Source organism: Heterodontus francisci, chromosome 3 (genome assembly GCF_036365525.1).
Source record: "Heterodontus francisci isolate sHetFra1 chromosome 3, sHetFra1.hap1, whole genome shotgun sequence".
NCBI lineage: Eukaryota > Metazoa > Chordata > Chondrichthyes > Heterodontiformes > Heterodontidae > Heterodontus > Heterodontus francisci.
Window position 1 is genome coordinate 134598164 of NC_090373.1, and position 15142 is coordinate 134613305.

At 40.4% G+C, this 15142-nt stretch overlaps 1 protein-coding gene across 1 annotated transcript in view; it reads right to left on the reverse strand.

Annotated features, from left to right (window-relative positions):
• Nucleotides 1–15142, reverse strand: part of pex7 (peroxisomal biogenesis factor 7) — an 86704-nt gene that overhangs the window by 17057 nt on the left and 54505 nt on the right. Inside the window, exons 6-8 of the mRNA XM_068018770.1 lie at nucleotides 11716–11822; nucleotides 11477–11590; nucleotides 9340–9395 (exon numbers count right to left, since the gene is read on the reverse strand). Coding sequence (XP_067874871.1) covers nucleotides 9340–9395; nucleotides 11477–11590; nucleotides 11716–11822 — 277 coding nt within the window. The remainder of the gene's footprint in view (nucleotides 1–9339; nucleotides 9396–11476; nucleotides 11591–11715; nucleotides 11823–15142) is intronic.

Genomic DNA, 15142 nt, shown 5'->3' on the forward strand with positions numbered 1-15142 from the left:
ATGAGGATGCCAAGTTGCAGACAAGAAAAAATTACGGGGGGCGGAGGCGGGGGTGGTGGGTACAGAACAGGCTTTTGAAGAAAGGGAGAAAGGCGAACTTGTTTTGAGAATGCTTTCCAAACAGCAGGAAATTAAGCAATGGAAAACGGGAGACCAGCAGCAATTCAGAGTCAGAGAATGATATAATCATACAGCACAGAAGGAAGCCATTTCGCACATCATACTTGTGTTGGCTCTCTGTGGGAAATATCAATTTAGTCCCATTCCCCTGCTCTTTCTCCATAAATTTTACATTTTTCTTTCACAAATATTTATCTACTCCCCTATTAAAAGCTAAAATGGGTCTTAAATTTATGCCTTTTGCAGATACTGACTCATCAGAAACCTATAGCTGGAGGTCACTCAATTAAGGGGAAGTACGCTGTGGAGACTTTGAAAATGAAGATGAATACTTCGAAATCGATGCACTGGGGTGCAGTGGAGATTGGTAATGGTGGGAATGATGGATGAACAAGACTATATGGGGGACAGGACATGGGCTGCTGAATTCTGCATTAATTGATGTTTGTAAAAAGCAGAGCAAGACAGCTGGTAAGGAGAGCAATCAAGAAATCAATCAATGCTCAACTAAAATTGCATAAAAAAGATAAACTAATGTTATTTACTAAAATTGATTTTTCATTATTTCTACAGTCTACATTGAGAATCTGGTAGGAAGCTGAAAAACAAAATAAAAAAAGATTAATGTGGAACAATGCAACGGATATATGCTTGACTACTGACGTTATTAAAGAGACTTAAAATTACAACACACTACTATACTGCTTTCAGTGCATTATCTTTTCTTGAACTTGAAGTTAATATTTAGAATCTGTATCCTATGGGATGTATTTCGCCTTGCTATTTGTCCCGGATACAGATTCTAAATATCAACACTGATTAGGCCTCAGCTGGGGTATTGTATTCAATTCTAGGCACCACACTTTAGGAAGGATGTCAAGCCTCAGAAAGAGTACAGAGGAGATTTACTAAAATAGAACAAGGGATGAAGGACTTCAGTTATGTGGGGAAACCGGACAAGCGCAGAGTTAATAGAGGTGTTCAAAATCATGAATGTCTTTATCCAGTCCATCAAAACCAAAGACTAAAAAAGGAGACACTGTTTCCAGTGGCAGAAGGGTCCTTAACCAGAGGACACAGATTTAAGGTGATTGGCAAAAGAAACATAAGCAACATGAGGTAACTCTTTTATTTTACACAGGAGATCTGGAATGCACTGCCTGAAAGGGTGATGGACGCAGAGGCAGTACTAACTTTCAAAAGAAAATTGGATAAATACTTGAAGGAAAAAAAATTACAGGGCTATAGGGAAAGAGCAGGGGACTGTAACTAATTGGATAATGGTTTCAAAGAGCCAGCACAGGCATGATGGGCCAAATGGCCACGTTCTGTATTGTACGATTCTATGATTGTAACTACATATAAAGTGTAGCTATTGTTATTACATAGGCAAAAATCAAGATAAATAGAGAGGTCAAAACAGAAAGCAGAATCTTGATATTTGGCTTTTATCTCCATTCAGTATTATCAAAGCTATGCGGATCCACACCAAGGCTGCTAGATCCCAGAATTTTCCCACCCAAGGTTCTGTTAAACTCCTGATTTGCTCCTTACTGTTTTACCAAATCTCAGGACCATCGCCCCCTCCCATCCCCCCTGTCCCCACCACTTCTGCCACTCTCTGGGGGCCCCCTTAGTGCATACAAAGCTGAGGACTTGCCCAGTGCTGAAAACAATCAGAACTCCCATTGTTGTGCTGGCAAACTCCTTGATATCCTTAACTGTTGTCGAAATCCCAACCCAGTATTACAAAAGCCCAGGTCCCAGGCACCACCATGCCCTCCACTCCACCAAGAGTCAAAAAGAAAATTGGAAAATGTTAGGTTGTAACTTTGTTGCCAAGGAAGAGGGGTGTGTGTGTGTCTCTCTCTCCCTCCATCCCTCTTTGGGGAGGGGGGGCTGCTTGGTTAAATATTTCAGATATGAAATCCAAATACTTTTTGCTTGATTTCTGGAAAATTTGAGCCAATCGGAAAAGCATAACAGATCTTATCCTATTGATACATTCAAAGCATGGCATCAAATGCATGCAAGATGTTTTATTAATAGATGAAGAAGGAACTCATGTATGGTATTGTAGCATAAACATTTCAAAGGAAATTTCAATCTCCCATTTGGTGTGTTAGTATTGGTACAAAACACATGTATGTGAAAACCGAGAGAAAATGAAAGACAGTTCTGGTTTTTCACATTTACTGTTTTGGATTTTGTTTTAACAAATAAAAGCACGAAGTTCTCAATAATCCTAGCAGCAAATATTTAGTCTACTTGTTAATTCCTAGTCACTACCAAACACGATTTAGCTGGTTGTCAATGAATACTTGGGATAAAAGAGAAACCATTCAATGAGTTGCCCATGAGAGATGAAAAATACATATTTAGCAAAGTACAATACAGTATCCCTGGTCAATCAAATAGCAAACAATGTGAGCTAACAAACCAAGTTGACATTTCCTGCATGTAGTTCTATCCCTGATAATTCAGGACTTACACTCATCAAAGATACACTATATATCAACAGTACACTTTCCACATATTCCAATGGTGCAAATATTATACTTACTGACCATCAAATTCAGTGCATTTTCAACTCTGATCACAATTAAAACATTATATCTGCTAACGTGACAAATTCTGTAGTTTAATTAGGTCACTACATTCAACTTGAAAATGATTTTGTAAATTTTGAATGAAACATTTCATGATTATGCCATTATACTACTGAAGCGACTGATGATTTAGCTAATAACTAAACTACTTTGCATTCATTGTCTTCAATCCCATATGTTTACATTTCTGAGTAACCAAGACAGCACTGAAAAGAATATCTCTTTGGATGAAAATTAATTCTGCTGAAATACACTGATGTTTTATTAATGTTTGTTGGGATTGAAGAAAATATTTTCTGCAGGATGAGTCTGCAAGATTAAGAAAGACAAGAAAAACTCTTCTATATTACCCTTTTTAGAGACGCTGTACGGTTTCGAAACTTGAAGCTAAGGAAATCCTCATTATAGAGAATACCCCAAACCGAAAATCAAAACACTGATGTGAATTTTCATTACAACATGTAGATTGAACTTCTTCGTTCTTCAGAAAAGTTCAACCTACTTGTGCTAGGTTCTCTAAAATCCTACACCACATGGAATGCAGTGGTTCAAGTAGGCAGATTACCACCACCTTCACAAGGGCAATTAGGGATGGGCAATAAATGCTGGCGGCCCTCACATCCAATGAATGAAAAAAAAACTTTGTTATCAGATCTCAAGAATGATTTTGGATTGAAAACATTTAAAATAAATTCAAAATAATCAATTGGTAGAATGGATTCTGATTTTAGAGCTTAATTTAATAAAAGAATCAATTAAGCTGGCGTACAGCCAGTAGAGAAATTTAAACTAGCTTCAGCAAAGAACAATGAATCATGTCATGATGACTGGCACTCTAACTGTACAATTTATTTTAAGCACTTAAAGAAACTTCTGGTCATAGAAAATATAATCAGTCAAAACAAGTTCAGCAAACGCAGGGTGACTATTAATGACCTCCCAATGGATTTTTATTTATTTATGCAGTATGATTGTATATCACAAGTAAGGCTAAGACTGATGAAATGGCAACATATTTGGATTTTGCATTTCAGCAGGAACAGTTCTTCATCATGCTAGACATGACAAAATATGCACTCACCATCTACTGACAGAATTTTGTTTTGTTTAAAGATGCAGATCTCTTTATGCTAGTCTATCAAGATTGTTATGTAAAGATATAAAATTGCTGCTAAAGTTCTACTTACAAACATTATGTTTGGATATTTGATGTTGCAAATCTGAAATTAAGGTAGCATCTAAAAATGGCATCATTTTGAAGTGATTGGAAGCAGTTTCCTTTTAGCTACAATACTGAAGAGTTGACTGTCCACTCCAGAAAGATAGAAGGATGAATTGAAGATAACTGGTCATAAAAGTCTGTGTTTTGCTTTAAAAAATCAAATATTAAAGAGGCCATGCAAAATTACAATATTACATTTACGCAGACTAAACAGAAGGATGTAGAAAGGCTGCTGAGGGCTTTGATAGAGCAAGTAGGGAGAAACTGTTTCCTCTGGCAAGTGGGTCAGTAGCCAGAGCTCACAAATGTAAAATAATTGGCGAAAGGACGAGAGAGAAAGATTTCTTTCCACTCACAGAGCTACTTTGATCTGGAATGCACTACCTGAAAGGATGTTGGAATCAGAATCCTTAGGAACTTTCAGAAGGGATTGGACATGTACTTGAAGAGGAGTAATTTTCAGGGTTAAGGGGGAAAAGGCTGGGGTATGGGATTAAATTGGACGGTCCTTTCAAAGAGACAGCACAGGCACAACAGGCTGAATGGCTTCCTTCTGGGCTGTAATATCCTATACTTCTATATAAAACAAGCATTGCCAAAATCACTTTCCTTTTGCAAATCGAGTAGTTTAAAAGTTTCTAGTCCATTAACGGTTCATGACGACATGCTAACTTGTGCTACAATACAGCTCCAAAAGGCTTGCCACTCTTCTGTACACTCTTCGCATTGTTACACCAATATGTTTTGTTGAATGATAATTTTCCTTAATCCACTGCCAGAAGATCTGAATTTACATTTTATTAAAAGATATTTTTCAAAGACAAGCTGCCAGCAAAGTCATCCTTTCAGCTTAAGATGATCACCAGGTTTGCTACACTGGATCCTACAATGCAAGGACTGTGAGGAGAGAGACAAAATGTCTGTGCATTTCCCAGCAAGAACCAAGACCCAAGAAGTTTAAAGGAACTACCTTGTTCTTTTCAGCAAGCACAGATATACTCCTACACTATCCAAGGCCCCAAACACTCCTTTCAGGTGAAGCAGCTATTTACTTGTACTTCTTTCAATTTAGTATACTGTATTCTCTGCTCACAATGTGGTCTCCTCTACACTGGGGAGGTCAAACGCAGATTGGGTGACCGCTTTGCGGAACACCTCCGCTCAGTCCGTAAGCATGACCCAGAGCTTCCGGTTGCTGGCCATCTCTTGCTACACCCCCACTTTACTTGCTTAAAATCTTTTACATTTCTAATATTTGTCAGTTCTGAAGAAGGGTCACTGACCTGAAACGTTAACTCTGCTTCTCTCTCCACAGATGCTGCCAGACCTGCTGAGTATTTCCAGCATTTCTTGTTTTTATTTCAGATTTCCAGCATCTGCAGTATTTTGCTTTTATAATAGAGAAATACTGCTACCTGCTATGTTTGAATCACTGAGTGACTGTCATGTGGCAAGCGCCTCCCATCTTTGGTTTTAAGCTGGTGTTTTTCTCAGCAGCAGAGGAGAAGCAACTGGACTCTGACATGAGCAGATCCTAAGTGGGGGTTCCCCTCTCTCTCTCTCCATTCAGCTTGAAAGCTTTCAAATCCTGCCTGTTGACTGACCACCTGTGCATACTCCAGCTACAATCAGAAACCCTGCTGGAGGAAATCATCTGCATCGTAAGATGCATCCCAAATGTTGATCAAACTGTTGACAAAAACTTCCTACTGACTAGGATTTTCAGCGAATATTATCTATATGGATTCCTGAAGGCATTTAATAAAATTCCATACAGAGATAAGCAAAAATTAAATCGGATGAATTGGAGAAAACCTTGCATGATGATTGGTAATTGGTGGCGGTAGGAGACAAAAACATACTCTGATTGGTGGGATGTGACAAGTGGGGTTCCCTGGGGATCTGTACTGGAATTCAGAATTCACCACGTATATCAATGACTTGCATGAAGGTATAGAGTGTTGTATACCCAAGTTGCAGATGACACCATGTAAAGAGATACAGTAGGTTGTGCAGATCATTACAAAGACATAGATAGGTAGATTTTTGTTGGCTAAGGGTGTCAAGAGTTATGGAGCAAAGGAGGATAAATAGAATTGATGTAACTATCAGCCATTGCTTAACAGAATGGAAGAACAGACTTGAGGAGTTGAATGGCCTACTCCTGTTCTTATGCTTTCTATTATTTACATCAAAACTGTTTCACACCCTTGATGGTGGATATTCACTCATTTGATTCCCATGTTACATGCCTCCCTTTCTGCCTGATCTGCCTGCAAACTGTTAACTCCAGGTTTATAACTTTGAAATGCATTGTGCTAAAAAGTAGCTTTGCAATTATTAAAATGCTGAATTACTTCTGATCTGAATCACTTGTAACCATTTAAACTGTTTCTGTAGAAAAACACATTGGGCAGACAGACTCGGGCACATAAATTACAATGGCAGAATACAGGATTAGGCACTCTGTAAAGGCAAAAATTCATAAAGTAGGTTCAGTCCTGGAGGATGAAGACATATACAGGTAGAAAAAGAGCCATGCAATTGTTTATTCCAGTTGCAATTATCTATGGATTAGGCTTTAATGTATCTAATTTTCACCTGAAAGACTTTTGAAGTGGGGGAAAAAATTTCCTATAAAAACTGCTTCTCATCTTTGACTGTCTCTTACCAACTTTTCTTGGTATTTGAGCGATTGCTGTATTTTTAGAGATGCCTGTGCTTGCATGAGGTGTATCCTGATCCTGTCTGCTTCTTCTGGTAGCTCAGATGGACCTTAAAATTCCTTTGGTAAGAACAGGAAGCTCTTCCCACATCCTGAGCAACACTGCACCCATCCCTCACCAATACCATCAAAAAAATCTAATTATTCATTGTAGAATTTTACTGCACTCTAGATGACTGCCATGTTTGCCTACATAATAAAAATGACTTGATTTCAAACAAATCCACTGTATATTAAGCACTGTGGAACATTTCTGAGATATCATATGGCATACATAATTGCAAATCTCTCTTTCTTGGCTATATCTGCCTTGTCTTTAATGGGGCTAAAATGAGGGGCACACTCAAAATATTTTGTCATTCTACACTTAGAAGCTTTAAAATAAATTTTAGCACTCACACTCTGGGCAGGCATAGGCAATGGGATAAAATGCCATCTATTCTACCTTTCTAACCACAACAGATTTATCCCAAATGCACAGTGAGACATTTCCATTTCTAGTATCAACTCTCCTTTGTGGCAGCTGCAAGTATACCTGACAATTTAGTTCCAACTAGCACTGAACTGAGGGCATTTTTGCTTTCTAAGATTTGCGCCAACTACTAGAATTGAGACAGCCTAAACTGGAAGATAGAACATACTTCAAACCATTTAATCAGAATTATATTTGAACCAGGACCAAGACATGAAAAAAACATCTGCACCCACGACACAACTCAATCTCCACGTTTATACAAAAACTAATAAGTTTAAGTTGATCATGAGGAAAGTGCATGGAAGAAGAGTTGTCACTGAACAGTTCTATTTCAAACAACTTCTTTTTAGCTTCTCTGGAACAAACTCAATGTTCTCCATCTGCATGTTATCCAGTAGGAAATAATATTACAAAAAGACCATGGAATGACAGAAATGCAAATCTCCCTTCAGACATGATGTAATTAAATATATTTATCTTTAGCCAACTGTTATATTATCCCAGAGTTTGTGATTTTCACACTTTCAATAGAACCTAGTCCAATTTGAGGACTTTGCCTTCGTGAGAATCAGCATTTAGTAACCTTAAGGTTTCGATAAACATAGTAATAATAACATGCAATACTCTTGACACGTTACTATGAAAGGTATACTGCACATAAACAATGTGATTCCTGACAACTCATCGGCCCTCTGACGTCATCAGATTGCGCCAAGCTGCGCACATGTGCAGCTAAATCTTGCCAGGACTTAGTGGCGCATGCACGGGATGGCGGCATCGTGCAGCACCAATGTCATCGCATATCCATGCCAGGTCCATCTTCACGCATGCGAGATAAAGCGTCATTGGATATCCAGCCCCCCCACACGGCTGGAGGAAGCGGGTGAATGGGAGACTTTGAGGCTGAAGCTCTCCCCCTTCAGCAACTGGCTCCAGGCCTCGATGCTTCCTCCCCTCAGCCGCTCGCTCCAAACCTCGCTGCTCCCCCCCCCTCCCCTGGCCGATTGTTCCTCGCTTCACACCACCCCACTCTCTAGCCTCCCCACTTCCCCGCCACCCCCTCCAGCCGCTAGCTCTAGGCCGCATCGCTTCCCTCCTCTCGGCCATTCGCTCCTACATCAGCCCATTACCCCTTGCAGCCCGCCTTGCTTCTTTGGGCGGCAAGTGGAGAATGATGAAATGTCGGAGCGAGTGGCCGAGAGGAAGGAAGCAGTGCAGCCCAGGACTAGCGACTGGGGAGGGGGAGGGCGGGTAGGAGGTGAGCGGCCAGACAGCAGGGTGGCTCAAGCGGGGAACAATTGGCCAGGGAAGTGGGGGGAGCAGCGAGGTCTGGAGCGAACGGCTGAGGAAGGGGAAGCAGCCGGGAGGGAGGAGGGGGAGAAAGCGAGTTGCCGAGGCGGGAGAGCGGCCAGTGGGGTGGGAGCAAATAACTGCTTTTGGGTGAAATCAGTCCTGGTCAGTCACATAAATGAATCACATAACAAATTGGCAGGACATTTTATACTCTGCCCGACTTTCTCTTGCATTGATTGGGGTGCCAATTCACTATCTTCCAATGGAAATTCAATCATGAAATTCCTTTTGTATTTAATAGGATTACTGGAATATTAAATGGATCTGAGGATTACAGTTAGTATCCTATAACTACATGGTATCATATTACTGGGCTTCCACCCAACTTAATGTAAGGTTAGTTTGATAGAACGATTAGCCATAAGTATTTCCTGTGATAAATTGAGCAGCGCCATCTTTAATCCTGGCAGCTGCCTTAATGTCGCAGACACTGACGTTCCAGTTGAAGAGCCTGCATTTGCGCATGTGCAAGTACTGTGCCACCTAGTGGTTGCGTTATCAGTAAACGCAGCTGCACATAAACACATCACATTTTCTTTGTAACGATCAAAGCTTGGTAGATTCAAAGATGAGAAATTTAAAATATTTGCTTAATTTGATCTAATAAAAAGAAAAAATCTTAAAAGGATCAAAACATTGCTTGCAACAATTTCTTATAAAGCTCTTCTGGATTTAATTTTAACTAGAGATACTCATCAAGCTATCAGAAATCTCATGGATGGGCAAAGTGCCAAATATATTCAGTGCCAATGGAACAGTACTCAAGCAAGGTGTCAATGCCTTCAGCTGAGGATGGGAGGAGGGAAAATAAGTGAAGAAAAAAATTGCTACTCACCTGACACTGAAATCATATGAACAAGAGGCCAATATAGATGCATGAAAGGGAGAAAACTAGAGAAAAATAGTAGTATTAGCTTAATATTACAAAATGTTACATTTCTGAAATCATGTACTTAATGTATTGATAATTTTAAAAATATATAACTTATCATACAGTATTTAAGCTTGTTACATCCTAAGTATTTTATATGTGCATAATTTGAGGTACTTTTTGCTTTGCAGATTTAAAAGTATCCAATAAGAAAAAATTATATTGCATTTTATTCAAGAAATTCAGACACTGACACTGACTTGGTCCATCAGAGTCAAGCTGCCTGGTTTAAATTTCAAGCAAAGCTTGACAGTTAACTGTCAGTCACCATAAACTGGTTTAGTCTCCGTGGCAACGCCTCTACCAATCAGAGCTCACTTCCCAACCAATCAGCACTCTCTTCTCATACAATATAAAGTTGTTGTTTTCCCTTACATTGGTATTCTTGCGGATTGTCCTGATGAGTGCAAGACGAAAAGCTTCGACAACATGTCTCTATTTTCAGCAATACTCAAGTTCTGTACTACCAAATGACGATCTGGGAATACTTACTGCAACTTTGTTTTAATTGAGAAGATGTAACACAAGGCATAGTACAGGGCACAATCATGGCTGAAAATGAGGTAAATCAAAAAGTAGTTGTCAGGTGATACCAAGTGTTGATTTTAAACAACTGTAGATTATAAGAGGTTGAGGGAGCTAAGGACCCCAAAGAATGAGCTACAGTAGCAGATGGTGTAGTTACTTTTGATTTCAACACATGGTAGGATGCAAGGAAGAGTAGATGGGATGGAATATTTAAGAGCTTGGAAGGAAAAAGATAACAATTTTTGTGCAGCGATGACTAATAGTACTATGACTGAAAAGGCGAGAGGTTGGAGTCCAGAGGTGAAAGAAAATGACATAACCAAAGAGCTTTTTTGCTGTATTCAATCCAGAAGGTCGAGAGAGGTATTTGAAGAATGCTTCAGATTAGAAGAGTAGTGCTCGAGTCTCGGACAGACTTTTGCTTTATAAAGAGTTTCAAGATGCTGAGGAGAAAAGAAGTATTTGACATCAAAGGGAAATAAGGCTTCTTGGAACAGCTTTATTGATGAAGATACAGCATGTCCAACTGAGATCTTATGAGAAAGTGAGACCATTAGTAGATAAAGAAAGACTAGGATTGAAGCTCTCAAAGTTAAAATGTGACAGCTTCTTTGGACTTTGGATATATGAGGGTTATTGGAAACTGTGTTTCAAGAATTGAAAGAAATAAGATCTTCATTTCCTCTTTGGAAAGTAAGAAGATCGACTTTTAGTGACTCAACCACGGGATTGCGAAAGAGATAAAGGACGTTTTACACAGTGGCGCACGTGAGCTGAAGGAAGCTGGTGGGGCAACTATCAGCAACAGAGTTCAATAATGAGTAGGAAAGTTATTGACATGGAGAAGAAACAGAGTAAGGGGAGAACACAGAACTTGATAACCTGAGTTACGGGAAAGAGAGTCAGATAATGAGTCAGTAACTACAACAAAAAGAGCAATTTGATAGAAAACCGGCTCGCCATAAGCACAGCATCAGTGGAAACCTTATGATGGCACATTTTCAGAAGTGCCTGGCCCCGTCCAAGACTTTGGAGATTTCCAAAGTAATGAGAAGTGAATCAACAAAGCAATCAAGAATAAAGTTGAATAATAACAATAAAGCAGCAACAACATAAAACAGGTAAGGAAATCACCATTGGAACAGCCAAGCTGAAAAACAATCAAGGATTGGCAGATCTCACTGGTTACACAAAGTGCGAAAATGTAATATTTCCTGGTCCTACTATCCCTCATATCGACGTGTACAATTTTAAAAAAAACTGTAATAACCAATAATCTACAAACTCGCCAGTTTCTTATCTTTTGTACAACTGGAACCTGTGATGTCCGGAAATGAAAGAGTAACTCATAACATTAGCATTGGAGGATTCAAATAAGCTAAATCTCCTGAACTGATACTTCTCAGAACACTGTACACTGAGTCACAAGTTTAAACCATCCAACCATTAAAAAAAATTAATGTAATCAATTGCTAATGACAAGCTACAAGCTAGAAACCATAAATGCACTTACTTTGGCTCTTCGTATAGCATAAGAATGGCCAACGAGATGATGTACTGGCCGCCGGATATTTCTTAGGTCCCAGGACCTTAAAGTGCAATCAACTGCTCCAGTGACAAGCAAGTTCTGGATTAAATACAATGCAATTTTATTATTTGGACCAATTTGCCATTTTTTACTTTTCATAACAATATCAGAAACTATGAAATTGCAATGTATTTACTCAAGTAAATAGATCTCTATATCTTTACCTGATCATATTTACTCCAGTCACAGGTCAATATTTCTGCTTGATGAGCAGGAATAATTACTCTGGCTCCTCCTGTCTTTGCATCCCAGATTCGTAGAGTGTTATCACCTGAAATTATATGAACAACACACTCGGTTCTTTTATCTTCCTCCTTTGGCTTCCCAAAAATACACCTGGCAAAAACGATCAGCCAGATCAGTTTCTGTGCAATCAGACTAGATACGAGCAAAGCGCATTCCTCATCAGATTCAACAATCATGTTAAGCTTCTTGGCCGCAAAATTCCAAAGGATTCGACTGGCTCCCATCATAACCCCAAGGCAACACTGAAAAACTGGTTACTTTGTCCAAGCATTTCTGGGAGTTTCCTGGTTGCTATAAAAGAGGTCAAACTTACATATGTCCCTTACAAGGCAAATGACCAATCTAGCAGGGTGAATGTTAGAATCCCTGCCCCTGTGTCCACCCTAAGTTACAAAAGTTCCTGCTGCTGAGCTCACATGGCGCAGTTCTGGCAAATGGAATATTGAGAAAGATGAAAGATGGAGGTATACCAGCAAGCAAAATGGCACATGGGGACCATCCCAATGGAATCCACCCCTCGTTCCTGAAAATGCAGATTTGAAAATAGTTGTACTCCATCAGTCCCGCTTGCTATGCAGACAATTGAAGCACTGTCAGGGTTAAGGTGAATACCTGGGCAAACAGCCCGCCTCAAGCAGGCAGTTGAATTTCCACTGGCATGGTGCAGGTAGGAGGCACAGATGAGCAGTTAAGTGGTGCATATACTTGTCTGCCCGATGCAAATAAGTTGCCCTCACAATGACCTCTCAAACTCCAGAGGAGGACAGCTTGGGAGGACATGGACGGGTGCAATCCTAGTGCAACTGCCGGCATTTCTGCAGTTGTGCCTCACAGAATTTCAGGGATAATCAGTTCCACTTACTCCCTCACTGCCTCAAGCCAAATGAACAGTCAAGTAGCAAACTAGATTTTGGCTCCCATGTCCTTGGACAGAGGCTAAGGTTGCAATGGTACAGCTACTTGACCACCCAACATATGTTACAATTTTTTGGACTATATTTTAACACCCATTAAAGGTGGCTCCTACCATCCTTTTTTTTTAAGCAGGGTTCCAAAACGTCCGTGTTTGAAGGGTATGTTGCAGAATAATGAGAAGTTAAAAAATTTAAATCTACATTCAGCAATAATCTGAAGTTAACTTAACATCCCTTCACAAATTGTAAATGGCGATGTCATGCCAAAGACAACTTTAATGCAAAAAAACAGCCGAAGGCACTTCACAGAGGTGTAATAAGAGAAAATGGGCATCGAGCCAAAGAAGGAAATATTAGGATGGATGACCAAAAGCCTGGCCAGAGTTTGGGTTTTAAGGAGGATCTTAAAGAATGAGGAAGTGGAGAGATTTAGGGACAATATTCCAGAGCGTGAGGCCTAGGCAAAGGGAGTGGTTATGCAGAAAGAGACAACAGTTGGGGGAACTGAGAGGTAAAGTGTGTATTGTGGGATGTTGTTAACATACATCTGGGGATCAGGGAGAATTTTTTTTTCCCAAGGGAGCAAGCGGCTGAGGTAAACATAATTATAAGTATATTTAGAATCATAGAGTCATTTATGGCACAGAAGGTGGCCGTTCAGCCCATCGAGTCCCTGCTGGCTCTTCATGGAGTAATCCAGTCAGTTCCACTCCCCAGTTCGATCCCCATAGCCCTGCAAGTCTTTTTCCTTCAAGTGGCCATCCAACTTCCTTTTGAAATCATTATCTCCACTTCAACCACCCCCATAGGCAGTGAGTTTCAGGTCATTACCACTTGCTGCATAAAAAAAGTTCTTCCCCACATTCCCCCTGCATCTCCTGCCCAAAACCTTCAATGTCCCCTCGTCCTTGCACCATTAGTTAATAGGAACAGTTTTTCTTGTCTAACGTATCTAAGCCTGTCATAATCTTGTACACCTCTATCAAATCTCCCCTCAATCTCCTTTGTTCCAAAGAGAATAGCTCCAGTTTTTCCAACCTAACCTTGTAACTAAAATCCCCCCCATCCCTGGAACCATTCTGGTAAATCTCCTCTGCATCCTCTCAAAGATCTCACATCCTTCCTAAAGTGTGTATACAACAAAATGACGGGGCTGATCCAAGTACCTTTATCATGAAACCGACAGAACGTCGAACTTTCACTTCTAGTAAAGCAAGTAAAAAGCACAATTACTACACAAGTCGATAACTACACATTCTATAAATATCTGATTTTCTGCACCACCTCTATTATCAGCCTGTACAATATTTAACTATCTCTTACAACATAAACAAAAAGTGATCCATGGCAAGTGTTGATATTATGCAAAGAATACAAACATCCCTTCATTAGAAAGTTTGCTTCTTGTTTTTGGCAGAACATGATAAATAAACTTGCAGAAAGAGTATGTAATTGGTAAATTAATTTAAGCATGGGTGGTGCATTTTGGTAGCAGGTTTGAAGAAACGCATTTACTCCTTAGAAAATAAGGAGTCTAAATGTGGTAGAGAAGCAGGGCGATCAAGGGATACGCATTCACATCATTAAAAGTAACAATGCATGTTAACAAGACCATAAAAAATGCAAACAAAGCACTGGGGTTCATTTCTAGAGGGATAGAACTAAAAAGTACAGACGTTATATGAAACTTGGTTAGATCACACTTAAAATCTGTGTAGAGTTCCGGTCACCAAGTGGAGCACATGAACTGGATTTTAAAAGCCCGCAGCAAGCTCATAAAATGACAGCCCGCAGACAAAGAGCCACCACAATCTCCCGCGTGACAGCTAATTTAAATAGCTGGGGCAGCCTGCACCCTCCCCCCCCCCCACCCACCCCAATCATGTGGGAGGTGGGGGGGGGGTGGGCTGCCGGCAATGGCGTCTGCTGACTTTGCGCAGGAGCTGGCGACATTTTTAAAGGGCAGCCAGCCATCCCTGCTGGCATATTTAAATTTTTAAAGCTACAACCCCCCAAAAGTTATCAAATAAATTTCTAACACCCCTTTCCCACCCCAATAACATTTACATTAACTATTTGCCCTTCACCACCACCCCACCCCCCCCAAGCCACTTAACTTTTAAATCTGACTCCCACCCTGTCCAGACTGCACCCATTACATTTATCTGACCCCGTCCACCCACCCATCGCACTGAGAATCTTACCTCCTCCCCTCTCCCCACCAACGTCATGCCGGCTTTCCCTGGACGGGGAATTGAAGGCGCAGGAGCGTCAGCTGCCACGCCGAAGTTCGTGGCGGGTCCGGAAGATTTAAGGTAAGTTGATTTAAATTTATGCATGTCAGTAACTTAAATATTTAAATCCAGGTCCCGTCGCAAAGCGGGGCCGCCACGGAGCCTCACCGCCACCGGGAGGATTGAACCAGGCCTTC